Source organism: Muscardinus avellanarius, assembly GCF_963383645.1.
Source record: "Muscardinus avellanarius genome assembly, chromosome: 13".
NCBI lineage: Eukaryota > Metazoa > Chordata > Mammalia > Rodentia > Gliridae > Muscardinus > Muscardinus avellanarius.
In genome coordinates, this window is record NC_137799.1 from 34,633,227 (window position 1) to 34,651,413 (window position 18,187).

The 18,187-nt window shown below is 36.6% G+C and overlaps 1 protein-coding gene across 1 annotated transcript in view; it reads right to left on the minus strand.

The window, feature by feature from the left end:
* Nucleotides 1–18,187, minus strand: part of INVS (inversin) — a gene marked incomplete at its 3' end in the record, with an annotated part of 146,942 nt that overhangs the window by 40,548 nt on the left and 88,207 nt on the right. The window contains exons 4-6 of the mRNA XM_080709373.1: nt 15,878–16,045; nt 5,489–5,669; nt 2,183–2,292 (exon numbers count right to left, since the gene is read on the minus strand). Coding sequence (XP_080565499.1) covers nt 2,183–2,292; nt 5,489–5,669; nt 15,878–16,045 — 459 coding nt within the window. The remainder of the gene's footprint in view (nt 1–2,182; nt 2,293–5,488; nt 5,670–15,877; nt 16,046–18,187) is intronic.

Genomic DNA, 18,187 nt, shown 5'->3' on the forward strand with positions numbered 1-18,187 from the left:
AATATTGATGGATATTTAGCAAGATCAAAAACTTTTGCTTGAATGTGTTTCAGAAAGAACATCTTAGAGGTTATGGGCTGACCAAAAATGTATAAAATGTTGACTCTTAGTATTTTATTGAAAGAAGAATAAATTAAGGTCTCATCTAATCCAGTCCCTCATTTTACAAATGAAGACATTTAGATTCAAAGTCATACAGATATTGGTAGCAGATACAGGAATGGGAGCCAGGACTAAGTTACAGCACTCCTTCCACTGCATCATATGCTTTTCCTAGTTTAAAACTGTTGAGTTACTAAGGTCTAATAATGCTTCTAAGGTATAGGATGTATGATCCTTAAGTATAGCTGAATAAATACATTTTGAAAGTTGGTGATTTTTAATCCGTTTTCTTTTACTAATTTGCAAAACTTTCTTTGTCAACTATGTTTTTTTTCTTAATGATGAATATTTGTAGAGTATTATTATTTTTGGTTTTTTTCCAAATGAAAAATTGCAATATCTTGTGAGTTAATAGAGGCTAAGATGATCAAAGGGCTTGAAATAGAGCTTAGAAAATATGCATAATGATTAAAAACCAGCTCTAGAAGTGGCAGATTCTTAAAGAAAATATTTATTTGAATAAACATCTGTAATGCTTTATCAACTTTCTTGCTCTATTGACCTAATTAGTTAATTATTGATATATGAACATTTATTACATTTGGAGTCTAAAACTTGGGTTCAAATTTATAAATAAGTCATTTAATCTCTTGGAATCTGGGGGTTTTTTTAACCTAGAAATGGGGTAATATGACCAATTTCATAGGCTTATCATGAATTATGGGTTGAGTTAGAATACTCATAGATTAACAAGCCTGGGCAAGTGAATTTCTTACCTATTTTTAATAAAGAGATGGTTCTCCTCAAAATACTACTTTGTATTTTTCTGAGATGTTGCAAAATAATGGAAGATAATGGTTTGCTAAAATTTCAGGTGATAGATTAAATAATTTCTTAGAAATGCCATGAAGAAAAGACGATAGGTACATTTGTTCTAGATACCAGAGCAAGCAGAGCATGAAAATTAGGTATTTTTAGCAATCTGAGTACTCAATCATCATTTGGAGAGGTCTGTAAGTGGAAATTGTACTGTGAAGATGGCATTATTATAATTCAATGAAGCCAAGAGTTTCTCTTGACACACCCATGAAGGAAGTGCACCATCAACTGTGACTGTCTCAATGCGTTCCTCTTTGTATGAGTCTGGTTTCTGGCAGCCATTCATGCTCTGAAGCTGAACTAGCCTAAACATCACCACATTTCTGGATGGGCTGAGGACGTCACAGACAAGGACATGCATTGTAAAGGGCCATGAAAGAACTGTTCACAGTGTTCAACATTTCTGGTAGCAATGATTCATATGGTTGCTTTTTCAGATATATAAAACATATAATTATTAGAGAAATAATAAGCAAATAATAAGCATATACTCTTTTCAATGTCTGTTGTAGGTTATTGGCATGTACCACCAAGTCTGATTAGGATTAAGAATTTAATTCAACAACTACAATAGGCATTTGTCATATATTTTCTCTAATCATTACAATTTTGAAAGAAAAGGCATCATTATTCTCATTTTACAGATGAGGAAACAATGACTCAGAGCGCGTAATACACTTGCATAAGGTCATACAGCTAGCAAATTGCACAGTCAGGTTCCAGCTGAGGTGTTTCTGGCGAGGTGTTTCAGGCACAGCCTTGCAGTATTGCTTTCAGGACAATAACAGACTGCTGAGTGTTAAGATAGCTTTAGTGCCAGAAAAGTAACACAAAGATGAAATGCACTTACTTGTCATAAAGCAAAATTACACTGAGCATTAAAACTTGCATAAAACTTTTTAAGCGACTAACTTTACAAAAACTCAAAACTATCAGTTGTATCACAGTCAAAGTTAATAGTATGATCAACTGTCAAGTGATCATTACTATGCCAGCACAGACAAGTAACACTAGTCAATTTGAATAGGATCCCTGTCAACTTCTTTATGATATTGTACTAGATGTGATCAGCAGGGTACACCAGATGAAGGGTACATAGGATCTTGCTGTATTATTCTTTGCAACTGGATGTGAATTTACAATTCTATCAAAATAAAAAAAAATTAATTAAGAACAAAGAGAACTGTTTTGTTTTACTTACAGCAAAGTTACTCTGAGCTGCATAGTGCAAGGGTGTTGCTCCTTGGCTGTCAGATGGGATAGTTCCAGATTTATTTCTTTCTAAAAGAAGATGAACAATCTGTGCATGGCCTGAGAACAGATAGAACAAGGAGGTTACAACATATAAAGGATGTTAATTAGCTGGGCGTGGTAACACATCCCTAAAATCCCAGTCCTTGAAAGGCTGAGACAGGAGAATCACAGGTTCCGGGACAGGCTCAGCAAGTAGTAAGACTCCTCAACCTAGTGAGACCCTGTTTCATAATAAAGCTAAAAAATATGGCTGGGTGTATAGCTCAGAGTTAGAAGGGTTCAATCTCCAGGACAAAAAAAAAAAAGTGTCAGCAACTTAGCAAGCCCTCAGCCACTAAACTTTGAGACCCTGTGTACATACACAACATTATCATTACCAGTCTCAATATCATGCTTGGGGAAGGAGTTGGGTGGGAGCAGTGGGGAGGCTCACCAGGTACTAGGTGCATATGTCCCAATTGCTCTGAATTTCATTGTGATGTATAATTACAATGCACCAATTAAAAAAAATAAAAAAGAAAATAGGACTGGGGCTATAGCTCAGAGGTAGAATATTTCTGAGTTCAATTCCCAGCACCACCATGATGTTAATTGATTTATAAATTATTTGAAAGGGGTAATCACTAACACATAATTCACCATTCGGAATGTTTTCTGAATAGAAGCTCCCAGTGTGGCCCCTTCTAACTTCTCACCAGTTGACTATGATGGGGTGAGACTGGAATGGGAACTTACAACACTAAAATCTTAACACTTCAGTCAGTAAAGAAATGACACTGGGTTTAATTTCCAGGCTGAGAAAAAAATATTAGGTATCACCTCATTGCACTCCCTGGCTTCAGTGTGTAAAGTGGCCTGTAACCAAAGAGGGAAGGTGCTGCAGAGCCAGTTCTTCTTAGGCTTCCCTGTCGCTCGCCTCAGGGATCCACCACCCAATCAGCTATGACTGCACAGCTGTCCCCTTCTACTACGCAGGTGAACAAACTAAAATCAGCCTCTTCTACCACTGAGACCACCTGACCATCCTCTGTAATCTCTCTCCCAGCGTTTTTTTTTTTTTTTTTTGTATTGAGGATTGAGTCCAGGGGCATTCTACCTCTGAGCTACACCTCCAGTCCTTTTAATTTTTTTTTTAATTAAATTCAGGGTCTCATTAAGTTGCTGATGCTTGCCTCAAACCAGCAATTCTCCTGTCTTGCCCTCCCCGGTCCAGGATTGGGCCACTGTACCCTGCTCCTCTAGTCTTCTAACATCAAGGCTTTGATTCCAAATCCCACAAATCAAGGGGAGCAGGTACGACAAGGTCATGGTGAAACAGTAACTCTGCAATGCTCTGGAGGAAATGGTATCTACAAATAAAGAACTGTAAAAAAGATAAAAGAATAACCAAACTTAGCAGAACAGATGTAGGAAACCTGAATTCCATACTCTTTATTGCTAGAGTATAGTAAGTAGCCAGGCAATAATGAAGATGTCATATTAGCTGAGCAAGAATACACTGAAGGAAAGTCAGGCAGTAAAAGGAAATCTGAAAGGGAGGTGTGCTCATCTACTTTACTCTGCATATGACTTAAGACAGAGCCTCCATAACACCAATGTAGGGTCAAAGGCAATCTATGCCACATAGTTAAAATAAACACATCTCATCTTGTTTGAGAAATAAAGAAAAAAATGCAGTAAAGACAATAGAAAAACATACAGAGGGAGAGAAACCATTAGAAAGATAAAGAGCATACCTCTGATAAGACCTAAAGAAGGATCCAGAGGAAAGATCCAGGAAACTGGCATCATCCGCTTAGTGAAAAAAAGAGAAGGCTTCTATGAAACAGAGCTAGGACACCCTAAGAAGAAAGCAGAATGAAATGAAAAGGTAATGGAAGAAGGTGATAGGAAATAAGACAAAAAGACACATGGATAAACCTGGGTGCGGTGGTGCGCCCCAGCTACTCCTGAGGCTGAGGCAGGAGTATCACAAGTTTGAGACCAGCATCAGAAACTTAGAAAGACCCTTTCTCAAAATACAAAATTAAAAAGGCTGGGTATGTATTTCAGAGATGGAGGGCCCATGGATTCAATCCCTAGTACTAGGTTAAAATAAAATAAAATAAAGTAAAGTAAATATGAGAGAAGGAAATGGAAATACAATCTAAATTAAAATCTGTTTAGGAGGCAGTAAAAAGAATACATGGAATAAAAGCCAATTTAGTGATATGGAGACAAGTTTGCCAAGTACACCCACATTTTAGCAGAAAAAAAAGGGGATGAAGCCATGCATTGAAATGAAGTCTAATTAATAGTAAATCTGACCATAAAAACAGAAAGCAACATAAAAGTCATTTTGAAAAGAGACAATGTATAATTCAAAAGCTATGATCAAGAAAATAGTTATTGGAGGAAAACATTCAGGTTATATTAGTGAAAAGTAAAAAGTATAAAGAGTGAAAGTGTGCTAAATTCTTTGTTGTAAATATGTGGGAGTTAATTGATGAAGTTTTACTCCTGATTCTGACTCTAGAGTGAAAATGTTTTTGATAAGTTTTAAGGTAACCACTAACAGAACCTGAACTCCTCCTAAAATATTAGGCAATTCAAAACCAAAGAACAGCAATGAACTTAATCCAGAGATCGAAAGGCAGACAACAAAAGCGACAGGGAAAAAAAATTTTAAATCTGAAAATAGTAATAATAGAGAGCATAAGAGAAGAATAAGGACTAAATTATTTATCTTTTAACAATGACTATTAATGGATAGAACTCCTTCATTAAAAGAGAAAGATTTTCATATTGCATGCTTTTAAAAGAATCTCATACATGCCATATGAGACACATATATGTATTCTTTCATCTAAAAAAGACCCCCAAAAGGTTAAGTAAATGGCAAATATGAAGAAAAATAAAAAATCATGGTATTAGCACAAACATAAAATTAAAGCCCTCTTCTCTTCATATAAAAGTAATACATTTAAAAATTAATTTATGTATGTTACCTTTACATGTGGTTAATGAATTTTCATTATTTTGAAAACAAAAGTTAAAATAATATTGAAATTAAAACTAACATTTAACAGAGAATAAATTCATATCACTAAAGTTTAAGCATACAACAGAGGTAGTTTATTGAGTAATTCAAAATATCAATTAGAAATTAATTAAAGAGGAGATGGGAGCCAACAAGGGCAGAGAAGGCACAGGAATTTTTCTGTGCTCATGTGGTTTGTCCTAGTGTTGATCCTTTGATTTACAGCCAACTTACCTAGCAAAGCTGCCCAGTGAAGTGGGGTTCGAAATAAGTTGTCATAAGACGTTATATTGCAGCTTTCGTACGAGGTCAAGACATCAACCACTGTCACATTTCCATCAGCAACGGCAAAATGAAGAGGCGTGCGGCCCTCGTAGTCTTGCCAGTTCAGGAGAGACTCTGTTGGAGCAGCATCCTATTTTCACAGAAGCAGAGACTTCAGACATGGGGGAATCCTTAATAAATTATATTTGGCATAGGTACTAACCAAGCAATTTCCCAAACAAAGGCTCTATATTCTCCTAGGTACAAGGAAAGTGATAAGCCCAGAAAAAAAATTTTAAATTTCTTTACTTTTATATTAAACTATGAAAGGTACAGAGAAGAATATAAGAACTACCATGCATTGACTATATTTAAAAGTATCAATATTTTGCTTTTGTGTCTCTTATGAATTCAGCCAGAGCTGTATTTTGGACTTTTGTACATATGTATGCATCCATAAACAATACATAAATTTTGTGTGTGTATTTCAATATTTACATTATGGCAGCATACTTGTATATCTTTTGGCAACTTTTGTTTTAACACTACAGTTGTGGATATCTATGTGGATCCCAGTTCATTTATTGAAGTGCATGAATAAATCATGATTTAATTATCTAGTCTCTTACTGAGGGACAATTAGGTTATTTCCATTTTTTCCACAATTACAAATTATGCTGTGATGAATATATTTCCTTACATGTCCCTGATAGCACATGTGTGAGATTTTGCTCTTGGCTAGATACCAAGGAGGATTTGCTGGGTTGAAGGATATTGTCAAACTGCTCTCCAAATGGCTGTACCAATTAACACGCCCATGACAATGTGTAAAAATTTTTATTTCCCCACATGCTGGCACAAATTAATCACTTGGTATATGAAACTTACTACATTTTCTCTTATAAGTATGAAAGACATTTCACTGATGTTTTAATTTGTAGTACTTTTATGAATGAGGTGGAGATTTTTAATCATATGTTTATTGTTGGTTCAGTTTTACTTCTCTGTAAATTGACAGTTCACAACATTTATTAATTTTTCTATTGGGCCTTTATGATGTACTGTGTAGGTCCCTTCTTAAAGGTTTTATTTCTCTAGCTGCTGCAAGAGCTACTTGCTGATGACCCTTAACTGTTAGCCTTATAGAACTGCTTTAGCTAGAGAATTACCTCACCCATGGCCACGTGCCTTCTCAGGTAAGGTTGTGCCCAAAGCCAAGCTCTCTTGCATCGATTTGAGAATTTTCTGAAAGGCCATCCCAGATTTAGAGCTCTACATTGGCCTATATTACAAAAAAATATTATGCTTTAGGCTGCTGAGTTTTCCAGTGAGTAAGATATGCTTACACAAAGGAAAAATAAAGCCAAGTCTGAAAGGAAATAAGATAGTATGAGTGAGAATTGCTCCTAAAAATTTTAGATACTGAAATTAACACATAGAACTTTTATAAGTGAAAAATATAATCAGCAATATTAAACACTCAATGAATAAACAATTGATTGGATTCAGCTGAAGAAAGACTTAGTAAACTAGAAGATAAACCTAATATAATTGCCCAGAATGTAGAGATACAAGAATATGGGAATATAAAAGTGAGAAACTTGGAGAATAAAACGGAAAGTTCTAATATGCATATAATTGAAGGCCATAAAGGCAAGAGTAGAGAGAATAATGGAGAAGCAGTATTAAACTGAGCCATAATCAGAATGAATACTAAACAAGATTTTTCTTGGGGAGGGTGAATGGGGTATGAAACCAGGACATTATACCTCTGAGCTACACCCCCAACCCTATATTTATTTCATTTTGGACCAGGGTCTCACTAAGTTACTGAGGTGGGACTTGAACTGTCTTAGTCTCCCAAGTACTGGGATTATAGGCATGTACCACTAGACTTTCCTGACTACTAAATAAAATTTAAAAACATATAGTAAAACTAAAGAATGCCAAAGAATTTAAAAGTAGCCTAAGTGAAGAGATAAATCATCTATAAAAAAATGAGAATTAGACCAATAATAGACTCCCCAAAGAAACAATAAAAGGCAGCAGACAGCAAAATAATATCCCAAATGAGTTGAGCAAAATAACTATGGAGGATTGTGTACACAGGAAATTATATTTTTAAGGGCAAGGTTGAAAGTCAGACATTCTGAACAATTAAAAACAGAGAATACTAGCTGAGTGTGGTGGTAATACGTTTGTAATCCCAGCACTTGGAAAGCTGAGACAGGAAGATCACAGGTTATTGGACAGCCTCAGCTACTTAGTGAGGCCCTCCACAACTCAGTGAGAACCCGTTTCAAAAATAAAGAAAATAGAGAGGACTACTGGGAAGATGGCGACTGAGAAAAGCAGCGTTTACGAGTCCTGCTAACACTCGATCTCTATTGCCACAAAATCAGTGTTTACATAGCCAGAAAACACTATCAGCAGAGAAATAAAAACTGTAAATAAAAGGCACAGAGGAAAAGAAGACTAGAAGAACAACCAGAGACCAGAAAAGAAACCAGCCCGCATTGTAGTGGTGGACACCGTGCCAGCGCCATCTTGCCTCACAGCACCAGCCTCCAGAGAAGAAAGGTAAACAAGGAGCTGAAGTTAGCAACTGCGGGTCATTCAGGTGTAATTCAGCAGTTCTTTAAGCACAAAGAACAACTAAAACTCCCAGTGACCAAGATCATCACACCCTCCAAGGACTCAGAACAGAGCTCAAAACCAGAAAAGAAATATGCCAGCCTCACAGCCATGGCGTGGCAGTGGTGCCATATTGCTAGCAGCAACAGCGAGTTCACCACACCCTCGACAGCTCCAGATCAGCACACACAACAACCGTAAGTGAAATTGCAGCCCCTAAAAGAGAAATCACAGCACTGCACCCCCAGGGACTTGCGCAGCTTTGATAATCTCCTGGGGTCTTAGATTTTACAGTCCAACCCAGTGAAGGAGTAGCAGTGGCAGGGATACCACACACTAGTAACAGCTCCCCATGGGAAAATGCCCATCCCGGCACCCCCACGGTCTTGCGCAGCCTCGTTTAACTCCCTGGGTCTGAGACTTTAAAAATCAACCCAGTAAAGGATTAGTGGCAGCTGAGATTACCACAAACTCGAGATCTAGAACACCCTAAGTGAAATTGTGGTGACTCGGGGAAGAACCCAGAGAAGGCACAAACTTCTGAAATCATGGGAAAGAGGAACAATAATGGAGCAATGAATGCTCACAACCCCACAATATCAGAACCTGATAACACAGAAATTCAGAGATCTCCAGAAGATCAAATCAGGAATATAACAGTAGAAATAATACAGGTCTTTCGAAAAGAATTTAGAGAGTCTAAAAGAAATAAAGGATGCAATCATTGAAGTAAAGGCATCAATTCAAACTATAAACAATCGATTAGAACACATGGAGAACAGAATCTCACTCCTAGAAGATGATCACTCCAAAAACGAATGCATAATTTATAACTTAGAAAAAAAATCCGACAGCAGGAATTTGACATTGAAGAAATATGGGCCCTTTTTAAGAGAGCTAACCTAAGAATAATTAGAATAGAAGAGGGAAAAGAAGGTGAAACCAAAGGGATTAATAATCTCTTCAACGAAGTAATAGCAGAAAATTTTCCAAACATAGAGCAAATGGTTGATACACAGGTCCAGGAAACTTATAGAACTCCCTTTAGACAGGATCAGAGAAAAGGTTCTCCATGCCACATAACTGTCAAAATGACCAATGTAGAAGGCAAAGAGAGAATCTTAAAGGCAACAAAAACAAAAGGCCAAGTGACATTCAGAGGCAAACCAATTAGAATCACTCCAGACTTCCCAAAACAAGTCATGAAAGCCACAAGGGCTTGGAGTAACATATTCCAAAATCTGAAAGAAAACAACTTCCAGCCAAAAATTTCCTACCCAGCAAAACTATCTATCAAATTAGATGGGGAAATAAGAAGCTTCCATGACAAACAGAAACTGAAGGAATTTATGTCTTTAAAACCAGCACTAGAGAAAATACTCAAAGAGATTAACTACAAAGAAGAAATAGGTAATACACCAGAACCAGAGAAACAAGATTTTCCATCTAAGCAAAAAAGAATAAAGAGTATTTCAAACAGAAATATAAATCTTAACATATTAAGAATTAAAACTTATCTCTCGCCAGGCATGGTGGCACACGCTTGTAATCCCTGTGCTTGGGAGGCTGAGACAGGAGGATCATACGGGTTCAAAGCCAGCCTCAGCTAATTAGTGAGGCTCTCGGCAACTTAGTGAGACCCTGTTTCCAAATAAAATATAAAAAAAGATCTGGGAGTATAGCCTGGAGGTAGAAAGCCTCTGGGTTCCACCCACAGTACCACCAAAAAAAAAATTATCTCTCAATAATCACACTGAATGTAAATGGCCTCAATTGCCCAATAAAAAGACATAAAGTGGCAAAATGGATTAAAAACCAGAATCCATCCATCTGATGCTTACAAGAAACACACCTTACAAGTAAAGATAGTAACAAACTCAAGGTAAAGGGCTGGAGCAAGGTAATTCATGCTAATGGAACTCGAAGGCAAGCAGGAGTAGCAACTGTTATATCAGACAAGTTAGACTTCGAACCCAAATTTATTAGAAGAGACAAAGAAGGTCATTTTTACTGGTAAAAGGAATAATCCAGCAAGAGGAAATAACAATAATCAACATCTATGCCCCAAACATAGGTGCAGCTATTTTCATAAAACAATCTCTTTGTGACATGAAGTCACGCAGAAATCCCAATACAATAATACTGGGAGACTTCAACACACCTCTCACAATATTAGACTGATCTTCCAGACAAAAGGTCAGTAAAGATGCCTCAGAACTAAAGAACACAATTAATCAAATGGACTTGTTGGACACATATAGAATATGTCACCCAACTACAGCAGAGTTTACATTTTTCTCAACTGCTCATGGAACCTTCTCTAAAATAGATCACATCCTGGGACACAAAATGAGCACTAGCAAATTTAAAAAATGTTACATACTTCCCTGTGTCATTTCAGACCATAATGGAATGAAACTAGAAATCAACTATAAGAAGACCCAGAGAAACATGTGGAGACTGAACACCACATTTCTGCATGAAGAATGGGTTATAGAAGATGTAAGAGGTGAAATCAAGAAATTTCTAGAAACAATCAAAAATAAAGATACAACATATCAAAACCTCTGGGACACTTTGAAGGCAGTATTAAGAGGAAAATTTATAGCACTGAGTGCTCACATAAGAAAAACAGAAAATCTTCAAGTAAATAACATAATGACACACCTCAAAGCCCTTGAAAAGCAGGAACAATCAAACCCCAAAGCCAGTAGAAGACAGAAAATTATTAAAATTAGAGCAGAAATTAACAAAGTAGAGAATAAAAAAAAATACAGAAAATCAACAAAATCAAAAGCTGGATTCTTGAAAAAATTAACAAGATAGATAAACCACTAGCCAACCTAACTAAAAAAAGAGAGAATCTAAGAGATGAAAAAGGAGACATTACTACTGACAGAAAATCTAGAGCATTATCAGAAACTACTTTGAAAAACTATACTCCAACAAAATGGAAAATCTGGAGGAAATTGACACCTTTCTAGATAAATACAACCTTCCTAAACTGAGTCAAGAAGATACAGAAAATTTAAACCAACCAATAGCAATCAAAGAGATTGAAACAGCAATAAAAAGTTTACCATCAAAGAAAAGCCCAGGACCAGATGGTTTTTCAAGTGAATTCTATAAAGCCTTTATAGAAGAGCTAACCCCAATACTCCTCAAACTATTTCATAAAATAGAAAAAAAGAGGATTCTCTCAAATACATTCTATGAAGCCAACATCACACTTATACCAAAACCGAATAAAGACAGTTCAAGGAAGGAAAACTACAGGCCTATATCTTTGATGAACTTGGATGCAAAACTATTAAACAAAATACTAGCAACACGCATTCAAAACCACATCAAGAAAATCATATATCATGACCAGGTAGGGTTCATCCTAGGAATGCAAGGCTGGTTCAACATACGAAAATCAATCCATGTAATTCATCATATAAACAGAATTAAAGACAAAAATCACATGATCATTTTAATAGATGATGAAAAAGCATTTGATAAAATCCAACATTCATTTATGATAAAAACACTGCGGAGAATTGGAATAGAAGGAACATATCTCAACATCATAAAGGCAATCTACAATAAGCCCACCACCAACATCATATTAAATGGGGAAAAACTTCAAGAATTCCACCTAAAAACAGGAATGAGACAAGGATGTCCACTATCACCACTTCTCTTCAATATAGTACTAGAGACTCTAGCCAGAGCAATAGGCAAAAAAAGGATATCAAAAGAGTACAAATAGGAAAAGAAGAACTCAAACTTTCACTATTTGCAGATGACATGATACTATATTTAGAAAACCCAACAAACTCAACCAAAAGGCTTATATAACTGATCAACAAATTTAGCAAAGTGTCTGGATACAAAATCAATCATAAAAAATCAGAAGCTTTCCTGTACACCAACCATAAATCCACTGAAAAATTCAGAAAACACTTCCACTCAGGATCTCCCACAAAAAAATAAAATACCTAGGAATAAACTTAACCAAGGAGGTAAAAGATCTCTACAAGAAAATTATAAAACACTAAAAAAAGAAATCAAAGAAGATCTTAGAAGATGGAAAGATCTTCTATGTTCTAGGCAGAATAAATATCATTAAAATGGCCATCCTTCCAAAATTGATCTACAGATTCAATACAATTCCCATTAAACTACCAAGATCATTCCTCACAGACATAGAAAAATCAGTCCTTAAATTTATTTGTAATAACAAAAAGCCCAGAATAGCCAAAGTAGTTCTCAGTAACAAAAACCATGCAGGAGGAATCACAATACCTGACTTTAAACTATACTACAGAGCCACTGTAATAAAAACAGCATGGTACTGGCACAAAAACAGATACATAGACCAATGAAGCAGAATAGAAGACCCAGAAACAAGTACACACACTTTCAGCCAATTGATTTTTGACAAAGGGGCCAAAAACATACACTGGAAAAAAGATAGCCTCCTCAACAAATGGTGTTGGCAAAACTGGTTAACCATATGCAGAAAATTGGAAATTAATCCCACATTCTCAGCCTGCATAAGAGTCAATTCAAGATGGATCAAAAACTTGAAAATTAGACCAGAGACCTTGAAGCTTCTTGAAGAGGGCATAGGTCCAACACTGCAACACATAGGCACAGATAAAAACTTTCTCAACAAGACCCCAAAGGCACAACAAAATAAAAGGCAAATCAGTACATGGGATTGCATGAAACTGAAGAGCTTCTGTTCAGCAAAGGAAACTGTCAAGAACCTCAATCAAGACCCAATAGAATGGGAGAAGATTTTTGCCACCCACACCACTGATAGAGGAGTAATATCTAGAATATACATAGAACTCGAGAAACTCAACACTAAAAAAAAAGTCCAATAAAAAATGGGCAAACGAACTAAATAGACACTTCATGAAAGAAGAAATTCAAATGGCCAATAAATGCATGAAAGAATGCTCAACATCATTGGCAATCAGAGACCTGCAAATCAAAACTACCCTGAGATTTCACCTAACTCCAACTAGAATCGCAATCAATCAAAACACAAACAACAACAAATGCTGGCGAGAATGTGGAGAAGTGGGAACTCTAAAGCATTGTTGGTGGGATTGCAAATTAGTGCAACCACTTTAGAAAACAGTATGGAGAATCCTCATAAGAATGGGAATAAATCTACCATTTGATCCAGCAATACCACTTCTGGGTATCTACCCAAAAGAAAGGAAACCAAACTGTCAAACTAATGCATGTGTATCTATGTTCATAGCTGCACAATTCACCATAGCCAAACTATGGAACCAGCCAAGATGTCCGTCAACCGATGAATGGATTACAAAACTGTGGGATATGTACACAATGGAATTTTACTCAGCCATTAAAAAAACCCTCAATTACATCATTTTCAGGGGGATGGAACTGGAGGACATTATGCTAAGTGAGATTAGTCAGTCACAAAAAATAAGAAATCAGATGCTTTCCCTAATATGTGAAAGCTAAGGAGAAATGGGTCATAGGAGGACCTCTAGATGAAGAAAGAAATTCTATAGAGGAGCAAATAAGACAACCTTACTGAGGGGATGGAAGGGGGGAAGAAGGAAATTCTCTAAAACACACAATGTACTTAAAAATATCGAAACCAACCAATAAGCCAAGCCTGGGAAGGAGGGATGGGGAGGGAATGGAGTGGGAATTGGGTAGGGGCTAAATGGGTGATGTGTACATATCTGTCCACACAAGTTTTTTACCCCAATATGATGTATGAATATAATGCACCAATAAAAAATTAAAAAAAAGAAAAAAAGAAAAGAAAATAGAGCCAGGCGTGGGTACATGCTTGTAATCCTAGAATTTGGGAGGCTGAGTTAGGAGGATTGTGGATCGTGGACAGCCTCAGCTACTTAGTGAGGCCCTTTGCAACTCAGTGAGACCCTGTTTCAAAATAAGGAATTTAAAAAATAGTGCTGGGGGTGTAGCTCGAAGGTAGAATGTCCATGGGTTCTATCCCCAGTACTGAAAAAAAAAAGATAATATAGGGCTATGGGTATAGCTCAGAGGTAAAATGCCCCTGAGTACTGAAGCAAAAACAACAACAACAACAACAACAACAACAACAACAAAAACAACTTGAGATTCAAGAAGAAATGCAAAACAAAGAAATGAGTGAGTATGCAAGTAAAAATAATCACTGTATATACAAAACAAAAATATACTTAAAAGTGTAATTTCAAGTATTCAAAAATAATAGAGCTCAACATTTTAGTTAGATATATAATCAATGAACAAAAATATCAATTGCACTCACACACACCTGCAACAACCAGTTAAATATATATCATACATATGTTCAAAATTGCTCAAACCAGCACTATTTATAAACAGCAAAACATTGGAAATAGTCCAAATGCCTGTCAATAACAGAATAAATAGTACATGGTTTACTCATAAAATGAGATGCAACACGGCAGTAAAAGTGAATACATTACAGCTACACACAGTAACAAGATAAAGTCACCAGCAAAAGGTTGAAGGAGAAAAGCAAGTTCCAGAAGAATACATACAGTATGATTTCAGGTATATAAAATTCAAAAATCTTAAAATGAAACAATATATTATTTAGTGATACACATATATGAAGTAAAACTGTGTAACAAAATCAGTAGCATGAGAAACAGAACCTTAAGGACCATGTTTGCCTCTGAGGAAGGAGGGAAGAGAATAATACTGTAATACTGGAAGGTCCTCTAGTCAGAGGACTTTAATGGTAATGATAATATACATTTCTTTTTGTGTGTGTGTGGTGAGGTGGAACCCAGGGGCTTTTCTACCTCCAGGCTATACTCCCAAACTTATTTTATACTTTATTCGGAAACAGGGTATCACTAAGTTGCTGAGAGCCTCACTAAGTAGCTGAGCCTGGCTTCAAACCTGTGCAATCCTCCTGTCTCAGCCTCCCAAGTGCGGAGATTACAAGCGTGCGTTTTTCTCTCCCTTCCTTCCTCCCTTCCTTCCTTCCTTCCTTCCTTCCTTCCTTCCTTCCTTCCTTCCTTCCTCCCTCCCTCCCTCTCCCTCTCTCCCTTTCTTTCTTTCTTTCTTTCTTTCTTTCTTTCTTTCTTTCTTTCTTTCTTTCGGTACTGGGGTTCCTGGAAGCCCTTCTACCTCCAGGCTACACTCCCAGACCTATTTTTTATATTTTTTATTTGGAAACAGGGTCTCTTAAGCCAGCGAGGCTGGCTCCGAACCAGCGTGATCCTCCTGTCTCCGCCTCCCAAGAGCGGGGATTACAAGCGTGCGCCACCACGCCCTACTCACAAGCATACATTTCTTGAACTCAGTAGTGCATACATGAATTTGTTAACTTATTCTTTGTATTGTTAATTTATTCTTTGTATTGTACTTGTATTTCACTGATACTCACGTCTATGCATTCACCATTTAATAAAACAAGTACAAAACAAGACAATAAGTGTAATTTCAGCAAGTAATTGATGGGGAAGGAATGAGAGTGGTAGAGGAGGAGTTAATGCGTTTGGAAACTGGTACTCGATGTGGTCTTAAGTAGTAGTATTGGAATGCTCTGTTTCTTGGGGGATGGGTACACTTGTTTGTTATGTTCTTTTGCTTCATAATTCATTTGGAGGTCACATATGTACTTTTGTACATTTTCAATAATTCACAATAAAAATTTTTCTAACAGAGGCAATTCTGGCCTAGCAGCACCATCCTACTCACCAGAATACATCTGACAGTGTGGACAGCACTTGGATCTTTGTGGTTGGCCGCCCAGTGGAGTGGGATCTTGCCCTCAACATCAGGAATCCCAATGTTGGAGTCGTGCTTGATCAGCAGCTTCACATGCTCGGGGTTGTTGTAGTAGGCACTCCAGTGCAGAGCTGTTTGCTGCAAGAGTGGGAGGTTCTCAAAACAACAAGACGCTTGCCCCAAGCTTTCGCTATGTGATGGTCACTGTTGTAGGAGTTTTTTATATATTACATCACACAGTCAGCATGACTTCTCTGGGTCACAGGTACTCTTTAATTTGCATGTAAGTTAAGGTTACTGAGCATGAGGATAAGTAATCTGCTCAGAAACATTAAGGCAGTATGGGGCTGAATTCATATTTTAACCCAGGCAATGTGACTCCAGAGTCTGACTTCATACACAGCAACCATTTAGGTCACCAAGTACTGCTGCTATTAATAAAAAAAAGATAAAAGCGTTCTAGTAATTTATGAATAATTATCAATGATGTAAGCAATGGTCTTGGCATTGTATACCTGGCTATCACCAAGCACCTTAGAATTGATAGGATGATTTCCATTCCTCATACCAAAGATAAATTTAAACTTAAATATAATTTTACAGGATAATTGTTAGGCCTAGTTACTGATGGAAAGATACATTTGAAAGCAGAAGAGCACTTATTTCAAATAAAAGTTAAAAAGGACCATCCTGAATTTGTTGAAGCTGCTTGAAAATCATTTCTGCCATTCCTATCAATATTCCTCTGTAAGACTGTTTTTCCTTTTAGGAGAATTAGTTAGAAAAAAAAGAAGCTGTCTGTATATATATTATCCCTTGTCAGTAGCATAGTTATCAATCCAATCTAGAATTAGATGATTTAGTGAGCAGGAACCAAGGTCATCTGTCATATCAAAAACTTTTAAAACAGACACACATGGTATTTATTCAAAGTGTGCCTAACAAGCATTTAATATAAAGTCATTAATTAATTTCATTTAGTAACAATTTCAAAACACAATAAAATCACAAGTATAATAGTAATGATTAATTGCTTATAACCACATTTCAGTACACAGAATGTACAATTTCTCTAATTTCTTTTCCTATTATATATTTCTAATTATGCTTATTGAAATGCAATCTGTTCGTTTGGCATAGTAGTAAAATGTTTAGACTTATATTTTCTATATCTCCTAAAATTTTTTCTAGTCATCTTTTTTACCGTGATAGAATGAATACTCTTTGTAAGTTCAGTGGCATTAAGCATATTTATGTATCATTGTGCAACCATCAATGCTATCCACTCCAGAACTTTTTCACCTTCCCAAACTGCAATTCAGCACCCATGTCACACTGACTCCCCATTCTTACCTACCCTCAGCTCCTGGCAGTTCTCTTTCCACTTTCTGTCCCAATGAATCTGATGATGCTAGGTACTTCGTAAGGAAATCATACAGTATTTGACCATTTGTGTGTGAAATATTTCACTGTTGTTCAGTTTATCCATGTTGTAGCATGTGTTCGAATTTGTTCCCTTTCTAAGGCTGAATGGTGTCCACTGAATATCTATACATAGCTACTACATTTTGATCATCCAGTTACCCACCAATGGACATTTGGGTCATTTCCAAATTGTGAATAATGCTACTACTGAACATGGATGTAGAAATATGTTTTCATTCCTGATTTCCATTCCACTTAGGGATTCTTTGATTCTACATTTGGGTAAACACTGGATCATACAGAAATTCTATGTCCAATTTTTGAGGAAATATGCTGATTGGCAGTGGCCACACCACTTCACATTTCTACCAGGAAGACGTAAGGGCTCAGATTTCTCCACATTCTTCCAACACTGGTTGTCTTCTGTTTTTATGACAATGACTACCATAAAGGATGTAGTGTGCCGGGCGTGGTGGCGCACGCTTGTAATCCCCGTGCTTGGGAGGCGGAGACAGGAGGATCGTGCAGGTTTGAAGCCAGCCGTGCTGGCTTAAGAGACCCTGTTTCCAAATAAAAATATAAAAATAGGTCTGGGAGTGTAGCCCAGAGGTAGAAGGGCTTCCAGGAACCTCAGTACCACCAAAAAAAAAAAAAAAAAAAAAGGATGTAGTGGTTTTCACTTGCATTTCCTTAATAATCAGTGATGTTGAACATTTTGTATGCATCTTGGTCATTAGTATGTATTATTTGGGAAAAATGTCAATTCAAGTTCTTTGTCTATCTTTAAATGTTTGTTGTTGTTTGTTTTTAGAGTATGTTATAAAACAATTGATCTGCAATATATTAGCTATTAAA